At 36.1% G+C, this 13,214-nt stretch overlaps 2 protein-coding genes across 6 annotated transcripts in view; one reads left to right on the forward strand and one right to left on the reverse strand.

The window, feature by feature from the left end:
* Positions 1-4,494: 4,494 nt before the first annotated feature.
* On the reverse strand, positions 4,495-11,788 carry LOC111863736 (dual specificity protein phosphatase 23-like). Of its 5 annotated transcripts, none has more exons than XM_033751183.1 (3): positions 11,255-11,538; positions 10,848-11,175; positions 4,495-4,570 (listed from the first exon to the last, which is right to left on the reverse strand). In XM_033751183.1, the coding sequence occupies exons 1-3, from the start codon at positions 11,392-11,394 to the stop codon at positions 4,511-4,513; spliced, it is 528 nt and encodes a 175-aa protein (XP_033607074.1). In that variant the 5' UTR covers positions 11,395-11,538; the 3' UTR covers positions 4,495-4,510. The 5 variants fall into 5 exon arrangements, with proteins under 5 accessions (XP_033607074.1, XP_023706086.1, XP_033607075.1 ...); XM_023850318.2 differs by lacking the exon at positions 4,495-4,570 and adding an exon at positions 9,499-9,616 and having other exon boundaries at positions 10,848-11,160; positions 11,345-11,788; XM_033751184.1 differs by lacking the exon at positions 4,495-4,570 and adding an exon at positions 9,499-9,616 and having other exon boundaries at positions 11,345-11,788.
* Positions 11,789-11,990: 202 nt separating this feature from the next.
* Positions 11,991-13,214, forward strand: part of LOC111863741 (kinesin-like protein KIF23) — a 39,192-nt gene continuing 37,968 nt past the window's right edge. Inside the window, exon 1 of the mRNA XM_023850327.2 lies at positions 11,991-12,164. Within this exon, the coding sequence (XP_023706095.1) occupies positions 12,154-12,164 (11 nt within the window). The 5' untranslated portion in view covers positions 11,991-12,153. The remainder of the gene's footprint in view (positions 12,165-13,214) is intronic.

The raw sequence follows: 13,214 nt of genomic DNA on the forward strand, positions 1-13,214 counted from the left end.
CATGTCAACCATATATTCTCCAACTATCCTTTACATAGTGCACACATACACTTAGACTTGTCTAGCTTAGGGCACCTATCACATGCTGCCATAGCCTTTCATTATACATTACACTGAAACTGCTTTAAACGTGTATATTTTCTCGACTTACATGTCATAAAATAAAATAAAAAAAGAAAAGCAAGCCATCAGTACTTGCAGTAGTGACTGTAACATAAAGGAAATGATAAAGTTTGTAACATTCTTGCCAATTTGAAATTGTGTGATAAGGACAGTGACTGTGGTCAGTTGCAAGAATTTTGGACTGAATTTGACTGTTACTGGAAGTCTAGAAATGTGAAAAATCTCATTACACAGTCAGCAGATGGAATGATGTCATACATAAACAGTTCACTTTTACAAACATCATATCATTCACCTCAATGATACGCTATCGTTGTGTGCAGCAGAATCTGCATCATGGATACTTCCACCTTAGAAACTGATTCCTTCCTCCCTTCAGACTGGCAGAGATAGAGGGCTTGATAAGACAATTTTCTACAAACATACAATATTCTTAAATGGTTACCCATTTATTTAACCTAATACATAAAGCTGAATAATCACATGATGCTCTATTAAAAATTATGTTTCCAGTACTAAAGATGTACTGTCAATTGTGACTACCATCACCTCCATCATAAACTCCGTAAGTAGTCATGATATCTGAAAACAGCCTTCTCTTGCTCATATGTTTCTACAGAGCCTGGGCGCAACAGTCGCACGTTGGTGATAGCTTGTTCTGGAGACTGACCATAGAAATGAACCAAGAAACATGCAGCCATTACTCCTGTCCTTCCAAGGCCCATGCGGCAGTGGACACCTACAGAATGAGATGAAAAAGTAAAGTTTTGTTACTTTTAAAATATGCATTATATTACTAATATTCAATCACTCACTCATGGAACTGAGCCCTTTTTGGGAAGCTGCCAATTGTGCAGATACTCAAGAAATTCCCAGCATTTTATGGAACCCAAAGGTTCATTACCATGTTCATAAGAGACCTCCACTGGTCCCTATCCTGAGCCACATCAATCTAATCCATACCATTCAATTCTATCTCTCTAAGATCCATTTTAATATTGTCCACCCACCTATATTTTGGTCTTCCCAGTGGTCTCCTTCCTTCTGGCTTTCCCACCAGTATCCTATATGCATTCCTCCTCCTTGACTTGATCATTCTAATTAAATTTTGAGAACAGTAAAAGTTATGAAGCTCCTCATTATCCAGTTTCCTCCAACCTCCTGTCACTTCATCTCTTCGGTCCAAATATTCTCCTCAACACCGTGTTCTCTAACATCCTCAGTCTATGTTCCTCCCTTAATGTCAGAGACCAAGTTTCACACCCATACAGGACACAGGCAAAATTACAGTTTTGTATATTCTAATTTGTATGTTTTTAGATAGCAGATGAGAAGACAAAAGGTTCTGAACTGAATGGTAGTAAGCATTACCCGAGTTAAATCTCCTCTTGAATCCGGTTTCGATTTGCTATAGTCGTTGCCAACATCTGAACTGTGCCAAATTTTCAAAACATCCGTTTCCTACCTTTATGCCATGATTTGGCCCTGCATTTTGGTGATCAGATAACGACATATTCTTAAGTTTTCTTTGCATTTACTTCTACACCACCTCCTTAATAGTGTCCATTATAGTTTGTGGTTTTTTCTTTATGGTATCTATGTTACTTCAAAACAGACTCACATCATCGGGCTAGTCCAACAGCTGACGTGTCCCGTTTAATTTCAGTCCCACCTGGTTTTATTTGACCTTCCTAATGCAATATTGTAAAGCAAAGTTGAAACGCAGTGGCGATAAAGTATTTCCTTGTTTTAGACCATTCTGGATAGGAACATTATCAGACAAATGTTCACCTATATGGACATTACCATACGTTTCATTTAAAGAAATTATAATCAGCCTGACTAGTTTCTTGGGTATCCCAAACTCTATTAGAATATTATACAACACTTCTTTCTTAAATGAATCATAGGCTTTCTTGAAGTCTACAAATAGCTGATGTACTGTCTCATTGTATTTCATTTTTTCTCCAGTATCTGACGAATGCAACAGATCTGATCAGTAGTTGATCTGTTATGTCGAAACCCACACTGACAATCCTTATTAAGTTCATCTATGTATGGGCTTAACCATGAGAGAAGAATATTGAATAAAATTTTGTATGAAGTTAATAGCAGTGATATCCCCGGATAACTACAGTCAGTTTTATCACCCTTCTTGTGAACCAGTACAATAAGACTCCTTTCGCTGATCAGGCAAATTTCCTTATTCCAAATAGAATTAATTAGCTTATGGATCTTAGAATGTAATATTTCAACTCCTGCTTGAATAAATTCTGCTGGAATTTTACTTTTCAATTTTGCTATGGCACTAATAGGACTAATAGCTCAGCTGTATGTATTTCTATCTGCCGCACATCACTGACCCTATGTACATTCAATAACTGAGAGAAATAGTTCTTCCACCCATTCAAAATGTTGTGGGAATCTGCAAAGAGATCACCATTCTCATCCTTCACTAAGTTACTGCTAGGCTGGTAACCCCTCTTAAAGTCATTTATTCCTCTATACAGGTCTCTAATGTTCTTCTTACTGTTCACTGCAAGCTCATCAATTTTGTCTTCCTGATATTCCCTCTTTTTATTCCTGAAATGCCTGCTGGTTTCACATCTTATATTGTTCAGATTATCCCCATTTGGATCCTGTAACCACTGCAATTTGGCTTGTTTCCTTTGGTCTAATGGTTTTGAGATTCGTCAAACCATGGCTTATGCTTCTTCAGTTCATAACAACCTATACACTCTTTGGCAGAAATTTTTATATTCTCTCTGATAGTTTCCCAAGCTTTATTAACATCCACTTCAGTGTCCAAGTTTTCCAAAGCCGCGAACTTATTTGAAATATTAACACGGTACTGCTCCTTACCTCATTTAATTTCTTGAGACTGAACCTCTCCATATGAACACTGTGTACTGTTTGTTTAATCAATGCCAGTCTTTCCCTAACCTTTGCCTCCACCACCGGGCAGTTGTCAGTATCACACTCTGCTGCCCTGAATGATAGGACATCAAGTATACTTGAATGCCATCTCCTGTCTATCAAAATATGTTCGATTTGATTGTGTATCTTCCCATCAGGGGACGTCCAAGTAAATTTATGAATGTTACGCTGTGGGAACATTGTACTTCTGACAGTAAGATCTTTTGATGTGGCAAAGCTTACTACTCTAACTCCATTATCATTACTAATTTCATGCAAACTCTCATTCCAAATCTTTGGTTTGAAAATATATTCCCCATCTACTTTGGCATTGAAATCTCCTAACAGAATGGTCATGTGGTACTTTGGGAATTTATCAAATACATGTTCTAGTTCTTCATAGAACCTGTTCTTTATATCATCAATTTTATCTTCTGCTGGGGTGTGAACATTCAGAACGATGGTATCACACCAGCGACCTCTTAGTATTATGCATGACATCCTATCACTAATGAACTCTACCCTCTTAATTGCTGATATGATTCTCTTATGTACAAAAAAAAAACCTATACCTAAATCATAATTTCCATTCCCCTTTCCATAGGAAAATATATATATTCACGTGCTGATTCACTGCCACCTCCATCCCATCTGATCTCCTATACTCCCACTAAATCTAACCTATATTTTAAATTTTCTTCTGCCATTGCCCTGAGCGAACCTGCCCTATACATACATCTAATATTCCAAGTACCAAATATCATATCCATTTTCCTTTGCTTTGGTCTTTATCCAAGGAATCTGTCCAGGTATGAAGCTTCTTGCAAATTTTTTAATCAAGCTTATTTTTTGCAGTGAGGAGTTGTTAGCACCACGGCCAAATCAAAAGCTGGAAGATCAACCCTTGCTGTCTATCCGCGACTGCTTATTTAATGTATTTGCAGCTACACTCATACCTGAAGGGTGTCTCCTCCATCTGCAACTAGGACGGCCATTTTGTGGTAAGAGGGGACCCACATAACATGGCATTATATTAATATACAATACCAATATACATAGGCCAGAAATAAGACAACATGAATGTCAGGAATACAGCCAACCTTCAATTCTATAGCAAAATTACAGTAAGGTAAGGTAAGGTAAGGTAAAGTTATCCCTGTGCTTAACTAAGCACTATGCCATGAAGGCATATGGGGAGTGGATGTATAGAGTCACATTTTCTTGACATCGGCACTAGCTGAAGGTGAGTGGTCAGTTTCATGCCCGGCTGCTTTATCCCCAGGGAAAGAGCCCCTGGTACCCATTGCACAGGAGGCTGAGTGGACACCAGAGCCCATCTGGAAGATGTTGAGAAGAGAAAATTCTTGAACCTAGAGGGACTCAAACTCTGACCCCTCAGTCATCCAGCCTGTAATACGAACTACACTATCCTAGCTACTAGCAAAATTACAGTACCTGTGGTAAATTCCCCTTATTCTCTTCCACTCTGTGCTCTGGTGTGAGAGTATTTCTGTTTCCATGTATTATGGACCTTTCGTGAAAAAAGAATGGAATATTCAGATGAGCCAAATGTTGGTAAAAGTTATCACATAAACCCTTGCATTTTTTGAGATACTGAGTGCTGAGCTGGGGGTATCCCCATCATTTCCACGACTAACAGATTATAAATTTGGTTCAGTTCAAATTATGATAGTTTTAATTCTTTTCGCATACAGCAATATTCACTTGCATGTTTCCTTACTGTTTATGTTTGTCCATACATTGACTATGAATTGTACTATGTACTATGGCATTTAGGTGTAAGCCACCTAAGCTATGGCATGGGGTTCCACAGTATGAGGGGCCTCTAAATGTGTTGAAAGTAAGAAGACATATTATAATTGAAACTGCTTTATTATTATTATTATTGTTGTTGTTGTTGTTGTTGTTGTTGGTAGGACTGCTGAACAGGCAGATCAGCCCACTGCCTAACACAAACACAGCATAAACGCAGACAGACATCCATGCCCTGAGTGGAATTTGAACCCACGAACCCAGTGTTTGAGCAAGTGAAGACATTTCATGTCTCAGACTGAGTGACCACTGTGATCAGAATGCTTTAAATTACCTTCCATACAAATTCAACCAAGAAAACTCTGAACCATGACCTACCCATCCTGATCCACACACAATTTCATCAGCTTCCCTTCCACGACTGCTAGTTTTTTTTTTTTTTTTGCATCATCCATAGGATGCCCAAGCTCACCTTAGAAATCAAGAGGAGACAATGGGACCTAGCCCACCAGGACATTCTAAAGTCCCTTTCCATGCCAGGCATCATCTCTGCTAATTCTCTCATTACCACTTTCCATTTCAAACCTCCCATATACCACAATACATGCCCACAGCCCTTGGGAGGGTGGGGGTGGAAACAGAGGGCAATTTCTCTAATCTAGGAGCAAAACCATCAGTCAACTCCACTAGTGGTCTCCTAGACCCATTGGGAAGTCCACCATCAGTGTTCACCACCCTACAGCCACCTCAGTCACCTGGCTGCTGACACAAGGAAGACTGACAAGTCAGCCTGCTGCAAATGGAATTTTGCCAGCATTCGTTGGGCATACCCTGCCTTAGAGTTACAGCCATATTCGGGGCCCGACAATACCTCACCAGTTACTGCACATTGTTTGCCTGCTCATCTGTATACTCTTCTTCTAACAGCAATAAACATCTGTCATAGAAATTTATGTGGCTGTCTCTCCAAGTACGAAGACTGATATCCCACAGTGTTATTCATTTATGTTTTATGCTCACACCCCTCCTCACTCCATCAGAATAGGTTATATGAAGCTTCAGCTCATGTTTCAAGTTTTGTGGCATCTGTACTGACATCCATACCAATATCATGAAACCAGAAACAAAAGCAGTGTTTACATGTATCACAAGTGTGTGGGCATTGTGAAGTTCATATTTGTATGTATAAACTGCAGTAACTTCATCTAAACAATTTTCATGTAATCACAGCATTGCATGTATTTGAAGTACATGCCATATACATTTATAATTAATCATTCCAATACCACAATAACTTGTAATCCTATCATGTGACAATGCCTACATGGTTTTTAAATGCTTATGTGGTTGCTAATAAACAAGATGATCTGAAATAACTACTCAGTCTTAAATAATATACTTACTGCCTTTCTAGGTAGCTTAAATGCACTGTAAAAAGTGCAGGGACTATACTGATTCTGCTCATTAATGGTAACTTCTGTCAGCTATGGGTGAACTGTAAATCTCTCTCCAGCAATGGGACTTGGGAAGACGAAAGGATCTTCAATCAGAAAACAAATTTCCTGGCTAACATTCGATCTGTGTACCTTCCAAAGTTTCTCGGCTTAGCATTAGGCAAAAATTATCTGTTTATTGTCATGAGGTTCTGAAGATTACTGTCTTCTGGTGTGTGCCACCATATGGTCTGGTAGATGTTTTGTACTGGAGGCACATGATGCTTTCACCATCACAGTCCCAAAGTTACCTGAATGAGAATCTCAGATCTCACATATTTATAAGGTTACATTATAATTCTGGATTTTATGTATACAACACTTGTACCCATACCTGTAACCGAAACACTGCCATGCACCCATTTCAATTTAATTAAGTCTATTAATAAGAAATTTAATTGTTTCACAGTGGGAGGTTATGAACAAGTCAGTGAGACACAGGCCTATTCTTGCATGTAAGAATTAGTTTATTCTCAAACTTGCAATAGAACCAAAAGAAACCCTGTGGATATTTCTGAGAATTTTAGCTCAAAAGCGTAACTGCGGCAGTCTTTGAGAATTCGAAACCTGACAGCTTTTGCAACTCATAATTCTTAAGAAGGAGTGCCAGAGACTGAAGCCAAGCAGAGAATCCATCAAAGACCTGTCGAAAGTTACATCATGCCTTTAAGGGCTAAAATCCAAAGTCACAGTAGCTGATTGGAAATCAGGGAAATAAAGTGAACTCCCTAATTTCAAAAACATCCAATCACTACAATTTAACGGTGTGACAGAGCCGAGAAGCTGATGGACTAAGGACCTCATGGTTTGAAGGGAAGTCAGTCACACACCAGCTCTTGAAGAATTCAGAAGCAAAACTTGTATCGGTCAGTTGAAATTTCATTGTTTTACTAATAAACATTAGTAATCAAGTTGTAAGTTCTAAAGTAGTAATGCTAGAAGCAAAAGTGCTGTGCTTCAAAGAAGCAAAAACTAAAAAATTAAGCAAAGTTATAAGTAAAATTAGTAACTGAGTAAGTTAAAGGGCATAAACATTTAATAAACAGTTAAACTTGATATGTGCATGTGTAGCATTGAGCTTAATTCCTGCCCTAAGGAGCTGAGGCCCACTATAGTCCTTAGGAAAGAAATCCTCATCTCTACCGAATACAACGAACCTCACCTCCTTATAAACAAAACAATCTGAAAGAATTAGTAAGCGCGAATGAGACAGCTATAAAAGAGGTGACCAACAGTGGTAAGGAGAAAAGGAAAGGATACATAACATAATCATCAACTTATATATAAATGCCTAATGCTTACTCAATGTCCTTAGTGTCCCCAATATTGTATAAATCATTGATGCTAGTAGTAGTTACATAATGAACCACCAGATGGCAATGATGGAGGTACCTATACTTCAATCAGCACTGCAATCTCAACCTTTGCAAAGAACAAATTCCCACTGTAGGATTTGAGGTTCTCACAGCAATGGTTATGAAGAGTTCTCTCTTCCAAGTTAATAATATGGTATTATTTGCAGACAACACCAGTATTATAGTAACTGACAACTAATAAGTTAAACTTTGAAATAAATCTTAATTAAACTTTCAAAGATATAAATACATGGTTTAATGCTAATTTGCTTACCTTGATTTTAATTAATTAATTCATTCATTCATTTATTCACCTTCCATAAATCCTGCCGAGAATACATTCTCATGCGGATGTGGAGATCGTCCTAGTTACAGTCACAACTAAGAATTACAGTTGTCATCCAATAGCATACACATTTGTACTAAAATACTGATAAACATATACAATATAATAAAATATCTTAATTTTAGTAGTAAAAGTAATGGCAAACCTTATACAATTTATACAGTTTTATAAAAGTCTGTTAATTAAAAATTCAATAGTTAAAACACAATGTCATTAATGAGTTTTGTATAACATACATTAATAGTATAATAAATTTAAATAAAGACTAGTATACAGTGATACAAAAATTGTGTCTATCTAAAATAAGTAACTAAAACTAGAACACAGGCTGACAGTCTTGTCTTCTTTAAATTGTAAAGTAAGACAGTTACTCGCATCTTAAAAATATTTATAACTGAAATATTCCTGTAGTGAATAAAAAGAATGTAAATATAAAAACTGTTTTAATTGTACCTCAAAACTCTTAGTGTCACTCGATATATCCTTAATATGTTGTGGTAGATTATTATAGACATTTGTTCCTAAACAATAAACTCCCATTTGGTATTTACTCAAATTTACAAGAGGTTGACGGAGATTATTTTGCTGTCTGGTATTTATTCTACGAATCTCTGAATTTACTATGAATTTGTTTCTTTTTTTTATCACAAAGAACATAAGAGATAGTTGTACTCAATATGTCGAGTTTTGACCTATGAATTATTATAATATCACTACTCAAATTAACTATGATCAGATAAATTTAACAAATGTCACTGAGACAAAATTTCTGGGATTAATTACTGATGATACTCTTTCATGGAAACAGCATACTCATTATGTTATTAATAAAATTTCCACTGAATGTTATGCATTGAGAAATATAAAATATATTGTCCTTTTAGATACATTAGAGCTAATTTATTTTGCTCATATACATTCTATCATAAGTTATGGTATAATTTTTTGGGGTGGCTCTTCTTGTGTTAACAAAGTTTTTATATTGCAAAAGAAAGTTATTAGAATTACAACAAATTCTAGACCAAGAGAGTCTTGTAGGGACATTTTTAAGAATTTCGAAATAATGACGTTCTACTCTCAGTAAATATATTCATTACTTTTATACACAATTAATAATAAACATTTACTTAATTTTAACAATGAGATTCACAAATACAAAACTAGAGCCCACAGTAAGTTATATTTACCTGCAGTTAACCTAACAAAATACAATAAAGGTGCATACATATCATGTATTAAAATATTTAATCATCTTCCTCAACAATAAAAATGTTGGCTACTGATATGAGAAGTTTTAAATCTGCATTGAAGAGGTTTTTATATCATCATTCCTTTTATTCCATGAATGAATTTTATCAACATAATTGTCATAACTGTGTAAATTTGAAATGCATTTAATTCAGTTAACATTGGTAATTTAAATAAAATTGTATTAGTTCAAGTTTTATAGTAAGTTATTTTTAAATTATCTTCTTAAATATTTTACTTTATATTATTTATGTTAATCAATTAATGTAAGTGATTTTGATTGTGTGACTCGTGTAATTTTGTACATATATCTTGATATATCTATTTTCAAAGGGACCATTTCCACATCCTAGGTTTGTTACCTGTATGGACATACGGAAAATAAAGGAAATGAAACACTGTGTAGTCTGTTGAAGGTCAATTGATGTTTCAGAGGAACATCTAGCTTACATCTTCAAGGTCACAGAATAAGACAAGCAAGAAACCAACGTGTAAGTTCTGCTCGACCTTCTACCCGCTTCTTCGTAGTTTGTTACTTGGCTTATTCTTTCACCTACAGATGAGATGGAGGCAACATATTCCTCTGAAATATAGGTTTACTTTCAACGAACAATATGACATATCCCAGAACACAAATCTCGTCAAATTTCCATTGTTTATAGTGCACATACTTGGTAGCATCACAATTTAATGCACACAAGACTACATCACTGTGGGGTGGGCTTATCTGCGGAAACTGTTGCTAGAGATAGGATTTATTTTAAATGTTTACTTGTTGCACTTGAAATCATTCAGAACAATCTGCCTGCATACTAATTACAAAAAGCTCATGGCAGAAATACATCATATCATGACAATGTTAAATAGATATTTATTAGTGAATTTTATGTGTATCTCATGATGTTTAATTTTCATCTGAGGGCCAAATCACACAACTAATAATTTTCAGTTAGTCCAAGTTTGACTGAATGATGATGTGATGAACTAACCAGTGAGGAATTCATTATAGCATATTGTTACCCTGCCGGTCACGGTAGCCGAGAGGTCTAAGGCATGCACTGTCTTCGTTCACTCGGAAGCCGGGATCGTGGGTTCGAATCCCACTCAGGGCATGGATGTTTGTGTGCGTTTTTCTGTGTTTGTCTACAGGTAAAGGCCTTGAGATGAGCTGATCACTCACCCAAGGAGTCCTACTGCATGTGTAAGATCTAGTAAACCGAAGTGAAACAGAGAGTTTCATGGAGGTAGGCCTAGACCCAAATTGGGGCTGTAGCACCACAGGAAAAATATTGTTACCCTATCAAGTTTAGTATCTAAGTACAAATGCAGCTGTCCTTCCAGATCTTTTCAAGTTACTGACGTTTGGCATTTCTAAGCTTCTTTTTAAAATTCCCCAATGAAATCATGAAAAGTTGAACAGTTCCATCTAGACGGAACTGTTAAACTCTTCATGATATTGTTAGTGTGATGGACTAGAATGAAACAAATCAAATCCCTAATGAAACTTCAACAAGCTCTTCTAGTATAAGATATCACATACAAAAACCAAAAAATTAAATCTATGTGATAAAATCAACTTATGTAAATACTAACCTCGTTTTTTGTTTTAGACTTCTGACAAATGTCTATAAATTCCTTAATTTGGGTGACTGATGGTGAACAGAATTCCTCTACAGGAATTTCTGTCCATTTTAACTCTGCAAAAGTATGGATGGGTGGTCTCATCTCTGGTGATAAAGTTACCAGATGCTTGATTCCTTGCTTCTCAAGAAATCTAAGATTTGATGGCATTCGAGGCCACGCCATAGCGGCCAGCTCTTCTTTAACAATCCAGGAAAAGTTGTTCGGTGGATATACACCCTCTTCCTGCCATTTGTGGTTATGCGACATCCCAGCACCTGCCATCCTACATAAGGTAAAACTAATGATACGTACTTTTCATTCAAGCCTTATTCAATAACCTCTCTTGCACAACATTGTGGAACTTGTACAATACCCACCTGCTGCTGATAGCACTGACGGATGAAGCTTGCACGATTCCTTCCTGCATGTGGTGCTTACTACAAAACTTGGGGAAAACCCTTACCCACCTGCTGCTGATACCACTGACGGATGAAGCTTGCACGATTGCTTCCTGCATGTGGTGCTTACTACAAAACTACGGGAAAACCCTCACACAAATCAATGTTTTTATTAAGCAATTCACATGTTTCGGCCCACTTATACTATCATCAAGTGACACTTGAGGAACACAAATGGTGATAATACTGCTATAAAATTTATATATATATTTTTTTTTTTTAATTTCCGACAGTTCTTAATTAATACAAACGTTATACTAGCATTGCACTATATATGAATTACGTCACCATTTATGTATTCCTTAAAAAACATCTGATGTTAATAGGAGTTCGGATTATTAACGCTACTCTAGAGCTCTAAAGATATCTGAATTCCTAATTCTGAAGTGAATTAAACTAAAAAAGTAAAGAGCCCCACACCTAACCAACACGAACCATGCATTTTACCTTTATATTTCAAACAATGGCGTAATGTTGGTCACATTGTTAGCAAGGCTTGTGCGCCATTGAATACAAAATTGGGAATGGGGAACAATGGGGAATATTTGACTTATGCACACATTAAAGACATTGAAGATACATTTTATACCTATTATATGGCATTATCATTCGTCGCTGATGACCTATTCATGACTTCGAATTTAAATGCTCAGTCGATGTGCGTCGATGTGCGAGATCGCAGACGAATATTAAGCCGGTAGTATGTTCAAAGAATTCAAAGAATAAGCGAAGCCAGATTGGAAATAACGTACGTGAAACTTCAATTTTCGTAATTTTGCACAGTTTACAGCGTTTACAGTGGGTTGGGAGGCTGTACTATGAAATCGGTGTAAGTAATGTAGCAGAATATAAAAACATATATTGCAGTGTTTATGCCGAACTAATGCAGACATGCTAATTAACTTTCAACTTTCAAATTTATTTTCATCCGTAACTGAAGTGAATACAATTGGACACGTCAAGAAATAATTCGAATACATCACATGTCAAAGTCACATAAAATTTACACAATGATTTATAACAACCGTCATAAGGAACATAACAATAAAAAAATACATAAGACCAAAAGATAAACATCAATAATATAAAGCAGGCGAACATATTAAAAATTGCAAACCAAAAGAAAATCAACAAGCTAGTCATCAATCCAGCATTAGTTGAAAAACTCTTAAAGAGAATAGAAATCGCTGCATAGCAAATAATTTTTTAGTTTCCTCTTAAAAACATTAAAATGTTCAACACTTTTCAATTCAAGGGGAAGGCCACTAAATATTTTAATTCCCATATTAATTACACCTTTTTTCCATGATCAGTATTACAAAATTGGACATACAGATTATGTTTATGTATGGTATTGTAGCTGTGAATGTCAGAATACTGAGTTGTTTAGATCTTATTCTTTATTATAAAACATTAATTCTCTGAGTTTGATTTGTTTCATTCTGGTCCGTCACAATAACAATTACAAATGATAAATCACTCCATCCAATGTGACCTGTAAGTTTTTTACTACATAAAAACTTAACACCCTTACATGTTTCGGTCTCTGTGGACCATCTTCAGAGGGCAAACATCACTACAAATAGGAAACCACTATCACATAATTTGTTTACACGTAAAGTACGTACACTTATATGTTACAATACATAGTACACAGAGTAGAACATTTAACAAACACAGCAGTTTCCTGGGAATGTAAGTTTTAAAAAATTGTATAAAATTCCTTGATGCTAATTAAAAGTTTTTTAGATTGTCAATAATTAAAATTCGTAAACCATGCAGGCTCGTGTTCGTCCTCCCATCGTCTCTCTTATATGGGGCAGATATTGTGCCACCTGGCTATCTTGATGTGGAGGTTCTTTATATCGTCCAGGGTTTG

The sequence above is a fragment of the Cryptotermes secundus genome, unplaced genomic scaffold, assembly GCF_002891405.2.
Source record: "Cryptotermes secundus unplaced genomic scaffold, Csec_1.0 scaffold556, whole genome shotgun sequence".
Classification (NCBI taxonomy): domain Eukaryota; kingdom Metazoa; phylum Arthropoda; class Insecta; order Blattodea; family Kalotermitidae; genus Cryptotermes; species Cryptotermes secundus.